General features: G+C 41.1%; 1 protein-coding gene across 1 annotated transcript in view; it reads right to left on the bottom strand.

Annotated features, from left to right (window-relative positions):
* rnf216 (ring finger protein 216) overlaps positions 1 to 20,941 on the bottom strand; it is a 165,357-nt gene that overhangs the window by 32,420 nt on the left and 111,996 nt on the right. The window contains exons 14-15 of the mRNA XM_069904735.1: positions 11,850 to 11,947; positions 6,997 to 7,219 (exon numbers count right to left, since the gene is read on the bottom strand). Coding sequence (XP_069760836.1) covers positions 6,997 to 7,219; positions 11,850 to 11,947 — 321 coding nt within the window. The remainder of the gene's footprint in view (positions 1 to 6,996; positions 7,220 to 11,849; positions 11,948 to 20,941) is intronic.

The following is a 20,941-nucleotide window of genomic DNA, read 5'->3' as shown; positions in this document are numbered from 1 at the left end:
AACAGTGCTACATGTACAATAAACAGAGAGCGCTATAAATCTCAAAAACAAAATCTCCCTACTCCTATCTCCATTCATGAATCGTCACCTTCTGAGGTAGCCCCTTGGCATCAAAGATGACTTGCTTCCAGGTGGATTCAGGTTTTTTATGGCTGCTGAGATGGCGAAGGAGGCTGATACCAAAACAGCAGATTACCACACAAGTAGGGCAGGTGGTACCTGATATGAACAGCTGGCAAGCAGTTGGTGAGGTGGTCTTCTCCTGCTGCCTATCAGAGCTTCCATGTGCTGCCAAAGCACAACTTTGAGGTCCTAAATAATATTCCTTTTCTTTTTTAAATATTTTTGTTGAGTTTAAGATATAAACACATACAAAATTTTGGGAAACACATGACCAGCCATCTCATGAATATACAAGTATATATTTTAAAAAAACAAATTGATGGAAATACATTAAACAGTTCCTTGATCCACATAAGAAACAAATTAATCTCTAATAACCATGTTAAACCAATATTTGCCATGTTAAGCCAAATAAAAATTGATAAAAAGAAACAAAAGAACCCTAAAATCTAAATCTAATCAACCCCCTCCCTTTAATCAAGATAACCTTGTAAAAAAAATAAAAAGGAAATTGTGGATCTGATGGCAATCTCCAGACATTGGACAGAGAATCTCCAGAACATTCAAAATTCTTAATTCTTCCGATCATGACCATATTCTATGAATGGGCTCCACATCTTTATCAATTTAAAATTTCTACCTTTAATGTTGTATCTAATTTTCTCCAAGCTGAAATAGGACATTACATCATGGAACCACTATGTATGGGTAGGAGAAGAGCCATCTTTCCATTTCAATATAATTGTTCGTCAGGCTATCAGCGTGGTAAAGGCTAAAACTTTCACCTGAGTTGCACTCAGAAGTCTATCCGGCTCCAGTGAAAAACCAAAGCAATTAATGGACAAAAGACCCTAAATAAGCTCCTTCTCCACTTTGAACAGTTATGGGCAGAAACCCACAGAGGTAGTGGTGGTATTGCATTTCTTTAAGAAAAAAACAATGAGCATGTCAATCTAGTAATTGCCTGACAAAGTCTGAGTCATTTATAGGGCACATGAGCAACCTGGCATGCTCAACATAGACTAATGCACGTGATTAGAGGCTTATTGCTAGAGATCTTGCTCAGCGAGTGAACATTGAGGTTGTTTCACAGACTTCCAGTGAATCAAGGAATTTTGCACAGAGCTTTTATGCTATGTTTCCACTTCTTTGAGATGCTTGCTGTGGGTAGTCAGTCTGAGGAGCATTATAGAGGACAGAGATCACTACAGCTTGGTAGTCTAGCAGTTTTATACCAGTTCTGAGGACAATCTAGGCTATACTGCCACACTGATGTCATGAATCTCATCGTGAAACAGCAATGTGATGCAGCGGGGTCAGGTTGCTTGTGAACTTTGGTCTTGCATTACATTTCACGCAAGTTTCAAACGACAATTCTGTTTAAATATTTCCATACGTTTTTAAATAGTTTCTTTTAAAGCAACATGTGAAGCATAAAGTGTAGAAGAATCTTTTTCATAAAAGAATTTTAGGTCATCTGCTGCCACCATAATTGATGATAATGCAGGTGCTGTATTACCATGCTTTGGAGGATTCAAAGAGTGGTTCGACATTTAAATACATCCATGGAAAACAAGTGCTTAGAAATATCCAAATCAGCTAATTTTCTTCTGCCTTGTTAGATATTGCTTAAGATGTGAAGAAATATTAATGTGCAAAACAAAGGAACGATTGTACCACCCCAACTCACTTTTTCTTAATTGTCTACATTTATTGTCAGTTTTCAAATTCAGTTGAAGCATTTATTTTGAAGTTCAGATTCCCAATGTCTATCAATGAAATAGCTCTTCCATAGCTTTTTGATTTGGAAGGTAAGCACCACCTTGTGCAGACATCCAAATTGGTTTCTTCATTTTCTGACCCATTATACACCACTGATGCCATGAAAGTGTGCTCTTCAGAGAGTTTAACTTCCCTTCTAAAGTCCCCGTACATTTGTCAATCCTGCCTGCGTTGAACTTTTAGTCAAGAAGTGCCAAGATGCGGTACAATTCCAGAATATATTTGTTTGATTCATAGCTTCACCACATGTGGAATGCCTTTGTTTTTATCTTTCTGCAGATTGTTATCATGCTTCCTGACCCAACCGGAACTCTCGTCAGTTTCTAATGGCGAGTTCATTCTTTCTCCTTACTAGCACTTTCACAGGCCAGGTGGAAAGAATAATTGTTGCCATTTTTAAGCCATTCCTTCTTTGAGTCTAACTGCCAACACAACTCAATGAAATATGTCAAACAGATGAGATAACGGTTTGGCATTCATTACACATTGAACCATAATACTTTCTCATGAATTACTACAATACTTCAACATGGCCACTAAAAAGGGTGAACAGTAAGTAATTTTTGGAAAAATGGGGAAGAAGGTATGAACGGCTTGGAGGTGCCATGCAGTCATTGTATGATTGCATTGTTTTAAACTGTGCACCACATCTTTTCAAATTCAGCTATTCACTTAACGCTCGGACTACTGAATAAATGAAAGATGATATTTCTTACAGGATAATTTTAGTTACACTAAGTTTGGTAACTACTGCAGCATTCTGTAGTGCTGCTAGTTATTTAATTCAGTTTTGACAGCTAGTGAATCCAAAGTGGCACATAGAATTGGAAAGCATCAGCATGGCAACAGAATCTTGCCAATCAGCTCCTCAGTGCAGAGCCAAACACCACAGTGGTGGAAACACCAGTCTGAAGACTGATGACCAGCAAGTTTTCATGGCTTGTCTACTGTTGAAAGGTCCAGATCAAACTGTTTTTATCTGCCTTCATTAGCTAATAAAACACATCTTCTGATAATGAATTGTGACAGCGCACATTGATGTCAATACTACTGCTGTACACAGAAGATCATTATGGCAGAAATAAAAGATCAACTGGACCAAATCCAAGCTGATTTCATTTTAAATTCAAATGCTTAAATACTAACTTCTCTGAGGCCTACCTCACAGCAAATTAAACCCGTTTACACCTTCAACTTCAAACATGATTATTCGATTCCTTCTTAGCCAGTCATCTAGATACCTCATCCAGAATATTTTGCCAAAATCACCCTTTTCTTCACTCACCTACTTTGCCTCGCAGTCCTCCAAAGCAAATGAAAAATTCTCACATTTGTATTTTTCCCATACTCATTTCAAGCTCCATACTGATTCCATTTCAAAAAGCCAGTTTTTCAGACTTTCCCATCCCATAGTTTTATCCAAGGAGGATAATGATTTATAATTAGTTTCAGGCCTTTTGTCTTTCTTTGTTCAAGACCTTCCTTAATACTTGCCTTACCATTGAGCGCCCACCCTAATTTTTTTATTAATATACCTATATACACGTGGACAACATTGTTGTAAAACTAAGATATATTACACAACTCTATTTTCCTTTGAGCAGGTGATGCCAAGACACTGTAGTTCTTTTATGAAGGTATCACAGACTTTTGGAGGAAAGACAGGTAGATTATTAAAAAGCTCCAGGATTTTGACCTAACAGAAATGAGGTATCAACAATACATTTTAAAATTTTAAATATTTGAGACATAGCGAGACAGCCCCTAGGTAACAGGCCCTTTCGGCTCCTGAGCCCATGCAGTGCTATCACACCCAATTGACCTACAACCCTGGTATATTTCAAATGGTGGAAGAAAGCCGGAGCCCCCATAGGAAACCCACACGGGCACATGGGGAGAATGTATAAACTCCTTACAGGCAGCACAGGATTCAATCACTGGCACTGTAACATGCTGTGTTAACCGCTACACCAATCATGCTTACTAATTTTCAAATTTTAAAAAAGGTGTACGACTTAAAGAGGATCTTGAAAATAACACTAATTCATATATTTGCTGCCTTTATTCATCTTGGTGGTAAAAAACCATGGGTTTGGGGAGATACTGTTGAATTAGCTGTGGAAAGCAACTGCAGTATGCCTTCCACACGAGTACGCCATCCCCACTCCCACTGTTTGCTGTTGTGCCCTCCCCCATCCACCTCTGACCTCTTGCCTGTGGGCCTGTGCTCCTCTCCCTGCCTCTCCCCCCACCATTTTATTCAGGCACCTGCCCACATTTTGCTCATACCTTGATCAGACCCAGAACATTGGTTATGTATCTTTATCTTTGCAATACAAAATATGTTCTTTGACCTGCTGAGTTTCTCCAGCATTGTGTTTTTACTTCAATCATGGCATCTGCAGACTTCCATGTTATTTTACACTTGCAGTTAGGAGACTTTTCCACTTAATTTAGTTTCTTCACCAAACTTGTACACACTACATTTGGTATCTCATTTATGTTTGTTGTGAACAGTTGTGGGCCCAGCACTAAACCCCACGACACCTCAGTAACCATTGACCACCAACCAGAGAAACACTAAAGCCCCTTTCACACTTGCCAGTGATCCCAGGAATTGAATGCCAATCGGCCTTTAAAGTTGCAAGTGTGAAAGCAAAATCTGCTCAACACCAGCGTCAGATGACGTCATCTCACGCCAGGGGTTGCCGGCTTCGACCCCTAGTACCCCTAGTCTTTTGTGTGGCACATTATTGAATGTTCCTCTATCCACTGCATGTGTTATATCCTCAAAGATTAACTGTCATTAAATAACTGTCAATAAAATCTTTTCCATCACTTGTTTAATGATTAAGTACATGAGAGCAATAAATGATTAGAATGAACTTGGCTTGCTTTTCATAGCCTGGACATGCATTTGCCCCAAGATTATTTTGTTGAGCACTTTCACTCTGTCTGCTGCAACAGCTAGAACTCCCAGTGGCCAATCATTTCAATTCCACACATCATTCCTTCTCCAGTGTGTCTGTCCATCGCCTCACGCACTGTCAAATTGAGGCTACGCACAAATTAAAGGAAGAACACCTTGTATCCCTTCTGGGCACTCTCCAACCTGATGGCATTAATATTAACCTCCCCCCCCAGCCCCCCCGAATCTCTCCCTATTTATTGGTTTCCTTTTTTCCAGCTCCTCACCCCCTTCTATCAGAGAGCTACTCTCTCCCCATCACTTGCCAGCTTTTTTCTCTTCTACCCTCCCACTTGTATCGACCTATGATTTCGTATCTGTTAACCTACGCACCCTTTCCTCCCTCCTACCCCGTTCCTTTTTATTCAAGTGCCTGCCTGTTTTTGTTTATACCTGATGAAGGTTGGAATCTGCACGATCACAAAAGAGGAGCGCACCCCTGACGCTCTGTAAGAGGCTAACGTGAGGCAGGAGAAAGGGCTATCCAGTGGCAATGCACCCAATTTAGTGCCAGGTGAGTTATCTGACTGGAATATTCTCCTTTCATACAATCTATTCAGGCTATTTCCAACATATTACTGATCTATCCCTGAACTAGCCATTCCCTTTGTGCTCTCTGCTTCTTCCCTTTTACTCCAACCTAAAAATGCTTGATTTCCTGGTTTCCATAGTTCGGATGTGTTACATAAACAGTAAGCATTTCCTGTTATACCTGAAGCCACATCCAGCTGTCCATCAACATCAAGGCCCCGTCCAGCCTCTGCCAATCAGGTGTGAGCCCACCAGCCAGAGCACACACTCCCACCGGCCAGTCCCCCACCTCATAGCCCCTGCTGAGCAGGGTAGGTTATAAAACCTCAGCTTTACTTTCTCTTTGCCATGTGGTCATAGGCAAGGGATTAGCAACCCTTTAAGCTAACCAGGGTGATACTGGCATTGTAGCTGGGTTCCAATTATCAGGGTTACAGGAGCGTGTACGCCCCTGTAGGAAGCCCATGTGTAGGGTAGTCTCCGTAGTCGGAATCCCCTCTTCCCTACAGGTATATTCCGGGGTCAGAAACCGGTTGCGTTCCTTTCCACCCCCCCCCCCCCCCCCCACCAACTTTCTCCTGGAACAGCTTCTGATTGCATTCTGTTGCTGGGGTTAGGTTCTAACTGCTTGTAAATTGCTAATTACTTTGCTTTGTGCTGTTAATTGCTCCTGATCTGCCACTGAGTTGCTGGGTGAGCCAGCCTGTTTGTTTTTGTGTTAATAAATCCTTTAGTTATCCATTCCCTGTTTTCCTGTTCGGCTCCGAATCATGGGTCCTCTACCGGCATCACCTACGGCTCCTAGAACGCTTCCACCAGCGTTGTCTCCGCTCCATCCTCAACATTCAGTGGAGCGCTTTCATCCCTAACGTCGAAGTACTCGAGATGGCAGAGGTCGACAGCATCGAGTCCACGCTGCTGAAGATCCAGCTGTGCTGGGTGGGTCACGTCTCCAGAATGGAGGACCATCGCCTTCCCAAGATCGTGTTATATGGCGAGCTCTCCACTGGCCACCGTGACAGAGGTGCACCAAAGAAGAGGTACAAGGACTGCCTAAAGAAATCTCTTGGTGCCTGCCACATTGACCCCCGCCAGTGGGCTGATCTCGCCTCAAACCGTGCATCTTGGCGCCTCACATTTCGGCGGGCAGCAGCCTCCTTTGAAGAAGACCGCGGAGCCCAGCTCACTGACAAAAGGCAAAGGAGGAAAAACCCAACACCCAACCCCAACCCACCAATTTTCCCCTGCAACTGTGTCTGCCTGTCCCGCATCGGACTTGTCAGCCACCAACGAGCCTGCAGCTGACGTGGATATTTACCCCCTCCATAAATCTTCGTCCGCGAAGCCAAGCCAAAGAAAAAAAAGAAGAAAATCCTTTAGTTATCCATTCCCTGTTTCCTTCTGAACCCCAACTCAACAGGACGATACATGATCGGCCTGAAATTTTAACATTGTTTCCTTCACCATGGATGTTGGCAGATCTATTAAACAGTTCCAACATTTTTTTGTTCCAACCTTCCATCTTGTTTCTTCTGTAGAAAATGGTTTCATTGAGATGCATATATTGCTAATTGAAATCTCCAGCATCTTACCTTAGGATCCGTCCACAAAGAGCATCTCTTGCACAAACGACAAGGTGCACCTGGTGACCTTGGGTGTTGACAGAAATGGTCATAGCCACTTATTGGAGCTCGGCAGAGGTAGCAGATCTGGGCCCCACAGCGACAGGACATCCTGTTGCATCCTTCTGATTTTATGAGACCCATGGTACATTTGTAACATTTCCTGATTGCTGCTGCCGTCATTTTCTCTTCACTGCAACACAAGAAAACATTTTGCAGAACTACTATAGAAACTTCCAAATCCTTCATGCTTAATCACAACACAGTATATCAATTTTGTTTCTGATATACAACTATATATTTTATATATATCTATATGCTGAACAGATTTAAAAATGTATATCGTCAGAGTATGGCAAAAGACCGCCAAAGAACAAGGGAAAACAATATTTTGAGTAAATTGATATTTATCTGTACTTTTTTTTTAAGATCAGTATAATCACAGAGTACTTATTTGCTAGAATGAGACTGCAGGCAAGGGAACTGAAGCTTACACAAACTGCACGTGTAGAGGACAAGTCAGGCCTTTCAAATGTTAAAAGACCAATATACATTTCCTCAGTCATTGTGAAAAGTCTATTGATGTCCAATCTCAAAATGTGTTCTGATGAAAATGGAAAGGAAAAAAAAACCCACCAGAATTCTTAAAGAAATGCTTGAAAAGCATCGCAAGTCGATGTCTGTAAAGAAGGTAGTAGATATTACTTTTAGCTTACTCAAATATTCGTACCAACTAGGATTTCAGAAGTTATTCTTGCATCCTGCTGTTCCATCAATACAGAAGAGAACAAGATAAAATATGAACAGCATTTGAACCATTCCTTTGGGAATTTTGCAGAGTAAAACACTAAAAATTCCCTCTTGCTACATTAGTTTCTTTCCTGTGCTGGTATCTTAAAAAAACAAGGTCACCCTCCTGATATACAAGCTTGCTCTGTCAGCTTCGTCTTGAAATGTTAAACTGGGGCCTATTCTGATCATACCGTTATCTATGGGACCTTGTGTATTTTCTAAATTCTTGGGACAACAGTTTAGAGATCAAGTAGGCGAGGTCTGCTTAATTCCCCTACCCAAGAAATAAAAGTGAAGATTTTGATTCTGCCTCTCAAACCAGGAAGACATAAACCCTCATTCAAGATGACAAATACTGGGAAAGCCCTTGGCCTCTGCAACCTTCACCTAGTCAGGGCTGCCAGAATAAATGCAGGTACAGGGTCAAATTTTATTGTGAAGTCCCACTCAGTCACCAGCGAAAAATGTCTGCTTGCATGAAATTTCAATTGGCTGCAAAGACAGCACATTCAGGGGGAAAAAAAAGAGGATAGCAAAGGCATTTTTAATTTAAAAAAGAGATGTGTTTATAAAAGATACTGCATTTTGTGAGAATTACCATACTGGAATGATAATGTGTTTTTAGCTGCAGTAGAAAAGTTCAATTAAATTTAGTCTATGTAGAGGGATATGCAAGTAACTGGGCAATGATTTTCTAATTTTCAGGCTGGAACAGTGAAGACAGCTTTACATTTTTAGTTAAGGCGTTTCCAAGTTTTGTTCAGGTTGTCAAAAATCCCACTAAAACCAAATACCATTGATGTATGCTGAAATACAAAATAAAGGTTTAATCAATTATCAAGAAGACCTAAACTCTCTGGTTAATATTTGCTTCAGTATGCTCACTGGACTTGACTATTGAGTAGCATTTGAGATCAGTATATATATATATATATATATATATATACACATATATATATATCAATGTAATTTCACAGTGACCAAAATTTAAGACTATAATTTTATAAAAATAGGTGTTCAACTCACATATTCCTCTTCTAAATAATTTAGAGTCATGTACACTACCCATTGGTCAAAATTAACCAATTACAATGAAGACCAATGTGAAGAGTCAAGTGAGCACAGATTACACAAGAACACAACACATATATGCTTTTTACACAGCCACTTTGTTCCGGATATTTGCGGCTTTTTTATGCTACGCCTGCTGTGTAAAAAGGACAGACACAGAATTTTGGCGGCGGGGGGGGGGGGGTTGGCATTCCATTCCTGGCTGCAGAGGTAGTAAAACCCCAGAACACTGTCTCTCTGTGTAAAAGGGTAATCTGGCATTCCAGGACCGACTCGGGTAAGGATGCGTATGTGTACCTTATTTTTTTTAGTGTATTTCAGACAAAACATCCAAATCTTTTTGAATAATAATGATAATAATAATAATAATATGTCCCACTCTCTCCTGGCAGCCTGCTGTCCAGCTCTCTCTCAGCGGTCCACTGCCTGCTCTCTCAGATCTCTGCATGCTCCCGTAAATACAGAAGTTTGAAATGAGCTGTAGGTGAAATGGCTGGAGGTGAAATAGTGATGCCTCCTCTACTAGACTCACCATTTCGTTAGGTGGGTGAAGCACTGATGTACTGCTGGGAGGATGATGAGAGATAATTTAGTTCACGAGTACATAATTCATGGTTTTGACAGGACAGATATGGGGTGGATGTTGGTCTTTCAAAATCGGGCTTGATCATTCATGAATAAAATAAAAAGTATGCATCAAAGGGCACTGAATCTGGAACTCTACAGAAGAAAAGCATGAATGCTCAGTTAATGAATGCATTCAAGGCAGTCACTGACAGACCATCAGACATTATGGGAGAGGAGATCAGTGTTAGGGAGTGGCATTGTGATAAAATATCAGCCCCCACATTGATCCCACTGCCCCACGCTCAGCTGTCCCCAGGTGTCTCTAGTCACCTAGGGCTGTGAGTAAGCTGGTCTGTGGGTTTGTCCTCAGTTTGAATAGTCTGAAGGCCACCCACCTGCTCCTTCCCCCCTCTCTCAGACGGCCTGCCACTTACCCCCAACTAAAGATAGCAGTAATTAGTAAGGTGATATGTGAGTGGAAAGAAAAAGTTTGAAATCCACTGCTATAGATCAATACTTGCAGTAGATTTTCCCACTCTCTTTTATACATTGTGCACGTTTTATTAAATTGTGTGCATTTTATTCCTGCTAGGATTTTCCCACACTCTTTATATTTGTTAATAAAAGTAACACTTGATTACAAACCCTTGTGTCCAGTTCAAGAGACTTGTGTCTCTTGAACCAGATACTTTCTCAATAAAACAATGACCAGTGCGGGAACCTACAGCGGGCTGCTGGGAGAGTCTCCCGACAGCCCAGACACCAGCCCCCAATGACAGAAAGCAGTGACGCTAGTTAGCCCTGCAGCGATGAAGAACTCTGTCAGCGTAACTCATCGTTATCACCCTTATTTCAACTTCACATACAAGACCGGGGGAAAATATTTTTGAGCCATTTCTTTGGGGGAGTGAAATGGGTCTAGCATGCCGTCAAATATAGTATGTTATACGTGACACTAGATGCCGACACTGTTGTGTTACATGTCCCACCTCTTTTGCACGCAGAATGCTAGCTTGTTGTGTAAAAAGACACACTGACCCGACATTACGCTGACTTTGTTCGGTTCAGTGTAAATGGCCGGTGTAATGCCGGGTCATCCTTACAGAAATATTGCAGGATTTCTGTGTAAAATGCATAATTGACCTTGGCCTCCACAGATGCTGCCTGACCTGCTGAGTTCACCCAGCCGTTGCTTTTTTTTTGTGCTGATGTCATGGTTTTGTACAATTTGTGGCCTTTCTTTGACTGTTGATCTAAAAGGAATCCACTCATGACATACTGTATTTGGTGTTAATGTCTTCCAGAAGATGGCAAATATATCCCGTATTTCCTATTTACTCTTATCTGCACAGCTAGAAAATAATATTTCCAAGATGCAATGCATGCCCTGAAAGCTCTGTCTAAGTTTACACTGGTAGTTTACTATGGTCATGTATATAAAGAGTAAAAACTAAGCTCCAATTCTCAAAATAAAGCACAAGACGGTTTTTAATAATTAGCATGTCTGTCCTTCTCACCCAATAGGGTTAGCACTGTTCGTGATTATATCTGTCAATTCTGAAGAATTGCTTTTGCTACTCTTTAGACATCTGATGGAAATACAGATACTGTATCCTTGGTACATCAGTCTTCCATGAAGATCATTCAACGAGGTTGGACCAAAAAAAGGAAGGGGGAGGGGGTTGACAGAATTCCAGAGAATCACAACTCTCAGAATCTAAATCGTGAACTCCTCAGCTTTGACTAACTGACCCTGCAACTATGTTTCAGGAACACCCTATATATTTCTAACATCAATTTACTATTTTAAAACTCTGACCACCGAGCAATAAAACCCAAAATACCACTTCATGACTGCATGTTGCAGCTGTGGGCTAACTTTGGTGTTTAATGCACAAGAGCACTGAAATCATCCTGCAATTTCCTCATTTGCAGTCTCTCTTCATTCCTGCTGCATAGTCGAAATACATTCATCCAGCGTGCCCTCCCACCAACCTTTGCGTTAACACTCTCCAAAGGAATTATGAATGCTCATATACGTCTCAATGTCATCCATCTATCACTTCTCACTTTCCTTAAAATGTCTTAGTGTCGTTCCTGTACATTTCTCTCATTCTTTTTCTCCTCTAGCCTCTCCCACTCTTGCTAGTGCCTTTCACTTTACCGTCTCTTCACTTTCCTTCTACATTCTCTTTCTTTTTCTCCCTTTGACAAACAAGTTTTTTTTTCCCCTTAACTAAACTATTGTAACCAATAGAGCTATTAAAGATAATTTCATGCCAGAAAATTGAATCTTATTTTAAACAATGGATCAATTTTTATTCTTGTACTAAACAAAATATTATATGATGAAAACACTTCATTTTAATAGATATTCAAGCAACTATACTTACAATGATGTTCTGAACTTAATCTCATCCTTCTCAACCACCTGATCACAGGACAGGCCAGCATGGTCTTTCCACAACACCTGGCACTTTCTGCAACTTTCCTTGAAAGAGGAGAAAACGAGATAAAAATACAATGAAATAAGCACAGGACTGGTCAGTACTTGCAGGGGAGACTGTCTAGGAACACCAGGTGCTGTAGATTTCTGTGAGGGGCGCTGCACAAAGTGGCGAATCTCTGTCTGCCTTACGGTAGATATTAGATTCTAATAAAGGAACCTTTACCTTTAATTAACATCATGAAGAGTAAATCTTGAAATAACTATTAATTGACGCACCAGATGTGATTATTCAATACAAATAGATTATTTCTACAATTGCATCATGTTCTTGCCTCTAATATATAGTACGAGTCCTGAAACAAATTATGTAAATACTTTATCAATTAGCTATTATACAACTAGTTAAAGATGTACAAGGTGATCGGAGAGGCATAATGAATCCCTTCAACTCTTCAGCAGAATGCTCAATATGCTGAGATGCTTTGCATATACTGGTTTGCATTCTATGGATTTTGTGCTTCTGTAGGTCTAATAAATTTTATCATTTAGACTTACACGATAACAAATTTAAGAAACTATTGATTGTAATACAAGATATCAATTTGGTGGTGGTTTAATTGGTGAGTCAAGTATTGTAAACTAAACTTCTCAATTCTGAGGAGTGCTGAAATTCCAGAGCTGCCGTCTTTCCATACAGGGTTAAATAATAGCCTTTTCCTCATTTTAATGTGCATTATTTGAAAAAGAGTGGAAGTTAGAAGGTTTGTGTGCATTGTATGAATACAAGAATAGGAGCAGGCTGAACAGATGTGCCACCATTCAATAAATAATTGCTCGCCTGAAGCTAAACACTGTCCATCCAGTTAGGTTTGGCACCCTCTAATGCTTTATTTAACAAAAAAACTCAGTCTTAGCATCTTTAATTGATCTAGCCGCAACAGCTCTTTGCTGAGAAGAGTTCAAGATTTCTCCTGGAGACTTCAGACCACAAATGCTGGAATTTGGAGCAAAATGTAATAAAGAATAAGCAGGTAGAAGTATTCATCATGTCAATCAACTGTGGAGGCAGAGTTTGTCAATATTTTGGGTCCAGACCCTTAATCACAGTGTTGCTTTACACCACTATGCACTAAACATTAGTTAAGAACACAAGTTCACATTATCATGAAAGAAAGCAAGATACTGTACAACCAAACTTCTGGCAACTAAATTTGAGAAAGTACTACTCAGTGCCTTTCAAATAACATTCAAAGCCTTTCATCAAAAAAGATCATTTATAGCAGTTGACATTGCTCCCGACATTTCTCTTGGAGTAACACCCGGAGATAAACAAAACCACATTGTAATTCTGGGAGTAGCTCTATAGTCGATAGGAGGAGGCAGTTCAAGAAGATCCTGGTATCAGGTTTCCCTGTGGGAGACAGCAGGGAGCATCCTCTGTAGCTACCACCATCAGATTTGTCTTCTTTTTTTGAAGGTGGTCTTTGATGCATCTTTGAAGCCACTGCAATCCTCCTTCCAGAGATGGAAGATGGGGTTGTGAATTTCTGCTTGAAGTTCCCCTTCACTACACTTGCACTTCAGCGGGGACATTATCTCCACACAAGGGTTTGTTTTACAATTCACAGAGTTCTTGTCATGTTGGACTAGATATTGCCAAAGTTGGTCCAAAGACATAGTCATGACTTAAAGCATTCCCTTAAAAATCACTGATCTTTGTCCTTAAGTTCACCTTGATTTTTTGCTCTCAGCATGGGAGAGATTTAGCATTTGAGCCGAAAATGGTAATAAAGAATGCACGAGTCTTGGTTATCAACAATCTCCTGGACCTCATGCTCTTTCTGCATCATCTGTCCTAAAGATCATGGACTATCTGACACACCTTAACTTTCAGGTGTGCCAGATAACCTGCAAGTGGGCGGTTAAATAGTTTCTGACGATTTCGGGATTGCGCAGAAGACAGAAGCAGTGCATGAGATGGAGGAAGCGCAATAAGTGAGCATGGGTTAGCGCTAGGCTGAGAGCGAACCCCTGCTGCCTGGCTCTCCCGTCCATCCTGCTCGTCAATGTCTGTTCCCTGGAAAACAAAATGGACCACGTCTGACTTCAGAGGTCTGCGCAGCTTGAGTACAAGGACTGCTGTGTTTTGGTCTTCGCTGAAATATGGCTCAGCAAGAGTCCCAGACGTCGCCATTCGCTGGATGGGCTCACTTTATTTTGTGCTGACAGAGATGCTGCTCTGTGTGGTAAAGTCTGTGGTGGGGGCTTCTGTGTTTACATCAACACAGAATGGTGCAAGGTCTCTGTACTAGTCTCCAGTCACTGCCCAGCACTAATGGAATTTGTAACTGTCAGATGTAGACCATTTTATCTACCATGGGATTTACCACGTTCCTCATGGTTGGATTGTACATCCCGGCACCCCCCCCCCCCCCCCCCCAACACTAATGCCAAGGAGGTGATCTGGGAATTGTATTGAGCTGCAGACTGCACACCCTGATGGACTGTTATCACTGATGATTTCAAACAGGTGAACCTCAAGTCAGTGCTACCTAAATTCCATCAGTATGTGGACTTTACTATGAGAGGAGCGAACGTGCTGAACCCTGTGTTTACAAACATCTTAGACACGTATCGGGTGGAGAACCAACCCCACTCAGATACTCAGACCATATCTCTGTAATGCTAACTCCAGTATACAGACCGCTCATCAGACACTCCAGACCAGTTCTGAAGCAGGTTAAAACATGGCCAGCAGGAGCCATCCATGCACTTCAGGATTGCTTTGAGCATACTGACTGACAAATATTCAAGGAAGCAGCAACCAAAGGCAACTGCATCTACTTGGAGGAGTATACGGCATCAGTGACCAGCTACATTAGTAAGTATACTGATGACATCACCGTGCCCAAGACCACCATTTCCCACTCTAATCAGAAGCCATGGATGACTGCAGAGGTGCATGTGCTGCTGAAGAGCCGAGATTCTGCTTTCAGAGGGGCAACAAGGTAGCCCTAGCTATTGCAGAGTCAAGCTAAGGCCATCAGGGAGGCAAAGCACGCACATGCCCAGTGAATTCAGCCGCTTTCACCACAGCAAGGACATGCAATGCATGTAGAAGGGTAGTCAAGATGATTACCAACCACAAGACTACACTATCTGCTTGTCCTGATGACACCTCCCTCCCAGATGCAGTGAACAACTTCTACACACGTTTTGAGGCAAAAAGAAATGTGGCGACAAAGAGACCACCTATTCTTCAAATGATCAGGTGCTGTGTTTAACAATGACAAGGTCAACCCCATGAAAAGCTGCTGGTCCAGAACGCTCAGGGGATGTACGGCTCAGTTGGCCGATGTTCTCATCAACATCTTTAACATCTCCCTGTGTAGTGCTGTGGTTGAAACATGCTTTAAAGCCACCACCATCATCCCTGTGGCGAAGAAGTCGTCAGTGTCCTGTCTCAATGACTACTGCCCTGTCTCACTCATGACTATTGTCGTCAAGTGCTACGAGTCTTGTCATGGGGTACATCTATCTCTTGCCGCTCCCCTCACTGGACCCCCTGCAGTTTGCATATCGATCCAACTGCTCTACGGATGATGCCATCACCATCACCCTCCATCTAGTCCTCACCCCCCCACCCTCCGGAAAATAAGGACACGCATATTTGAATGCTGTTTATTGATTTCAGTTCGGCATTCAACACAATCATTCCTCAGTACCTGATGAGAGAAGTTGAGCCTGTTGGGTCTAAACACCTCCCTCTGTAATTGGATTCTTGACTTCCTGTCGGGGAGATCTCAGGCAGTCTGAATTGGAATCAGTATTTCCAAGACCATTACACTGAACATAGGGGCCCCCCAGGACAGTGTGCTTAATCCATTGCTGACTCATGAGTGTACAGCAAGGCACAACTTGAACTACATCATCAGGTTCGCTGACAATATGACCAAGGTGGACCTCATCAGCAAGAATGATAAGTCAGCATACGAAGATGAGGTGCAGTTGCTAACAGATTGGTGCAGAGCCTACAACCTGCATCAAGTTATCTGTATGGTGCTGTCTGAGAAGAGTTACCTTTGCAGAGTCCTGGAGGCCTTCAACACTGATTGATAGTCAGGCCAACAACTATCAGTGGTTGTCATGGTATAGTTGGTTGAACATGTTCTCTTATTTGAACAACAATGAAACTTAACAAATGTTGGTCAGGGATGCTGCTTTGAAGTTTTTTTAATGGAAGCAGGACACGAATGATAAGACCTAGCTTCAAGCATTTGTCAGGTGAAGGACTCCAAAGAACTTGCATTTCCTCACTGCTTTCATGCAGGAGGACTATGCTATACCTACCAATTCAGAAAATACATGCAAATGCATAATGTTAAAACCAAATGTTTCACAAATTCACCTTCAATATTTTTCCCCCAATAACCTTAACCCATGCTAAAATGCCAGATTTGATCCTGAAAGTCTGAAATTATAGGCTGGTGAAAATGTTACCTATTTTTCCCCAACATAATCTTGCTTCAGTGATTGTTTGCCTACTATATGCAGAAACTTCAATGTAGAGATGGTAAGATTCTATATCTGAGAGGCTGCATCGCAGATAGCTAGAATGTATAAATGTCTGTCTCTGACCTAATTGAGATTTAAGATAAATTTGAGGAATTATGGCTGTTCACAAAGCTCTTCACGAAGCCCTGGAAAACCTGGACAGCAAAGATGCATACATCAGGATGCTCTATCAAATACAGTTCAGCATTCAACATAATCATCCCATCAAAATTGATCAGCAAACACCAAAAGACCTTGGTCTCAGTACCCCACTGCGTAATTGGATCCTGGATTTCCTCACCCCTAGACCACAATCAGTAATGATTGGTAAGAACATCTCCTCCACAATCTCCATCAGTACCGGATTACCACAGGCCTGTCTATGTTTTCGGTCCCCTGTTCTACTTGCTTTACACTTATAACTGCATTGCTTGATATGATAGCAACACCATCTACAAATTCACTGACAATATCATGGTAGAGTGTTGTATAAAAAGAGAAAATTAGTTAGCATACAGCAGGGAGATTAAAAACTTGGCTGAATGGTGTACCAACGACCACCTTGCACTCAATGCCAACAAAACTAAGGAGCTGATTGTTGACTTCAAGAAGGGAAACCGAGGTGTGTACAATCCAGTGATCATTGCGGGACTCAAAGGAGGAGAGGGTGAGCAAATTTAAGTTCTTGTGAGTCACTATATCAGAGGATCTTTCCTGGACCAAACACATAAATGGCATAGTGAATAAAGCATGTCAGCGCCTCCACTTCCTCGGGAGCTTGTGGAGATTTGACATGACATTGGAAACCCGGGCAAATTTCTACAAATGTGTGGTGAAAGTATGCCTGCCGATCGGCTGTATCATGGTCTGGTATGGGGACTCCAATGCCCTCAAGTGTAAAGCCCAGCAAAAGGAAGTAGACACAGACCAGTACATCACAGGCAAAACCATACCCACCATCAAGAACATCTACAGGGAACGCTACCGTTGGAGAGCAGTGGCAATCATCAAGGATCTATACCACCCAGCACACACACAGTTCTCACTGCTACCATCAGGAAAGAGGTATAGATGCCACAAGACTTACACCATCAGGTTCGTGAACAGTTGCTGCCCCTCCACCATCAGACTCCTCAACAACAAACTCAATCAGGGACTTATTTAAGGATTCTTACTTTTTGGTTTTTTTCCTCTTGTCTCGCACAATTTGTTTACATTTCTTTATTTGTTTACATGTGAAGGTTGAGTCAGTTTTTTTTTAAACACTGCCAAAAAGTGGAAATCGGGCTTGCCCATGGGAAAAAGAATCTCAGGGTTGTATGTGATGTCATATGTCTCTGACAATAAATCTGAATCTGTTCGTGCATTGTTACAATTGAAATTGTCCTTCGTAGTTTAGAATTTGAAGGATTCAATTCATTTGTCTATTTTAATTCAGAGTCTAGGAAGGAACACAAGAGCAGAAACTGTAGTCCTCACACAATACTACAAATCCAAATTGCAGATCCTTGAATATTAAATAATCAGCAAATTTCAGTCATTTCCTTTTGTTGAAGTTCATAAGGGAGGGAAACCAAAAGGGCATGGTTTTCATGTTGAATGACCATGTGGTTGCTGGTGTTGGAATAGCAGAGTCACTTGGGCAAAAAAAAAATCAGCGTTCATGGTTAAAAATCATTTTAATTATAGTCAAATGCTGGAAGAAACTTTATTCAGAAAGAACTCAGCCTCTTACATCAATAAAGTCTAAATCTTAAGTGCTCAAATGACTATTATGAATGTACAACATGCAATTTTTATAATTATCCTTCTGCAAACAGCATCTCGTCAGAATATGATCAAGAATCATGTTCAATTGTACATATCACATAATTACATTTCCTTTTCCACTTGCCCACAATGGCTCATGACATCTCTATCTCCAGTAGACTCTGTACCAAGTCATTGATTTCACTTTGCCAATCCTCCATCAAAAAGGGTGCAAGCCAACAACGCTATGGTAATAACAACCTCCACTCTCACTCCTTGAAGTCACATGGCATCCTGATTTGAATTACTCCAATGTTTCCTCATCAGCACACATCCTGAGATCTCCTACTTTCGCTTACAATTATAAAAACATCGTGCAGGAGGGACTGCAACAATTCAAGACTTGCCAACCACCACCACCTTAGATAATTAGCTATCAGCAATTAATATCAATTGCTTGGACTCTCAATTGTTGAAGCCTTACACATTTCATCTTGTGTATCATCCATTTCTAATAATGTGCCTGCTAACCAGACCAGAAGAAGTAGAATTGTCTACACTGTGTAACGCCACTGATTGCACTCAGAGACTTGAGAGGAATACAAACACACTTTTAATAGCTTATAATCAACGGCCAGTAGAAACCATGGTCCTCAGGTGAATCTGAGGTAAGGTGGGAAAACCAGAGTTTATATGAGGGTAGGTAAGGGTGGAGCCGGCCATCAGAACAATACACAGTGCATTCCAGTTCACTGCACACTGTGAAATCAAATATAAACTCTAACTTTGACAGACATATCTAATAACTCAATGAATGTGAAAGGAGATATTTTACTTCAATTATTCTGATTATTAATCTCTTAGAACTTTTTAATAAGCTAATGGTTGATGTGGATAATGCAGTTGATGATGTATTCATGGACTTCGAGAAAACTGAATTAAAAGGCACATACATGACAGGCTTATAGTAAAATTGAAGCTCATGCCACAAAAAAAGAGCATGGATAAGACATTAGCTATGTAAAAAAAAACAGCAGGGGATTGTGGACAGTTGTATGTTAGGTCTAAACCATATAACCATTTACGGAAGGAAAGTGAATCATGATGTTTCCCAGGGATTGACAAAAAAATAACTGATTTACAAGCAAATTCTAGTAAAAAATGCAAAGTAATGTTTCTTAAACTTTCTCTGAACAAAATCTTTACATACATAGTTTCATTTAAGATCATGGAATCCATTTTGAAAAAAATCCCATTTTTGGAACAAATTTCAAAGGAGAAATCTCAAAGGAGCTAACCACTTGTTTTTAATTACCTCCTCCAAAAATTCAAAAGGTTCATTTCCTGATTTGTCAAATTTTGAATATATTGTTGAAGACTGAGCAAAGCTTAAACCCTGAATAGAAAAGAAGCAGGGAATGTTACGTGAAAATACCTGCAATGTGGAGGCACAGCAGTAGAAAAACTCTTTCAGTAGTGACTGAGCAAACCCTAGTGGTGGAAGATAATTCAAACTTCTGAATCATTCTCCTTCAGGAAAACAAAGAACACTGTCAGCTCCAAAGTACTTGAGCAAATATTGGCAAAACTATTTTTCTTGTCCAAGATTAATCTGATAGAATTCTAGATGAAAGGCAAAATTTTAACCAATTTTACATAATCTTTTATTAATTTTGCCTGGGATGCCTCTCCAATGCTGATTTCCAGTCAGGCGCCTGGAATAGGGAAAACAATTCTCAGGCAATAAATGGAAGGCTTACAATCCAGGGTAAGCAAGTGTATAATTCTATTAAATTTGCTTTGGAAAATACCAATGAACTGAAACCATAGTTTATTATTTCCTAAATACTGCAACTACTCTTATTCTCATGACCTACTTAAATGTTCAGTGTACTCTCCTTCAGACCCCTCTCTTGCCTCCTTGTCTGTCTAGGTTTTCTCACACACACCCTACTTTACAAATTACTCCCACACCACCACCACCCCCGTTACCCAGATCCTTTCCCTTGCAAACCAACAGACCTCTTCCTTATTTTTGCCATCAACCCCCATTCTCTTCTAGTTCCACCAATCTCCTTCCTTCAGCAGCCACGCCCACCTTCATCCTCTCCCCCTACTTCATCCGCCCCTCCTTTCCTCCCCCTCTTTCAGTTTCTCACATCCAATCCACCTGGCTCCATCTGCCCATCTTCCTTCTTTATCTGTCCGTCACCCACTGACCCCTTAACCTCTCTTACACTGCCCGTCTTCCCTCTGCTTTTTCAGTCCTAAAACAAAGTTTCAATCTGAAATGGCAACTGTCCTTTTTCCTCCATGTGTGCTGACAGAGTTCCTCCAGCATTTTGTGTTTCATTGTCGGTTACATCATCTGCACTCTAATGCTTCCATTTATCTCAATCCCACTTTGCAAAGCTTTAGGTTTACCTTTCTTCCCTCTAATGTTAATTCTGTTCTTTACTTATTTTTAAGAAGAAATTATTGTTCAACAGTCTATGTGTTGAGGGTCAGCTGGTGTACTTTCTAGAAGAGTTCAACCAACAATTTAACACCATCGGCCCCTCAAAATTGATCGGCAATGTGGTAAACCACTGTTTGTATATTTAGCTTGTCTGGGGACTTCCATTGGCTGATTGTACCTGAGGCCACTCCCACCGACTCTTGAATAAAGGTGACTGTTCCACAGCCCCCTCCCCCTCCCCAGTTCAAGACAATCGACCAGCAATGGACATGCCT

Source organism: Narcine bancroftii, chromosome 12 (genome assembly GCF_036971445.1).
Source record: "Narcine bancroftii isolate sNarBan1 chromosome 12, sNarBan1.hap1, whole genome shotgun sequence".
In the NCBI taxonomy this organism is placed as follows: domain Eukaryota; kingdom Metazoa; phylum Chordata; class Chondrichthyes; order Torpediniformes; family Narcinidae; genus Narcine; species Narcine bancroftii.
Note: the sequence above shows the minus strand (reverse complement) of the source record. Positions and strands in the feature narration are given on the sequence as shown.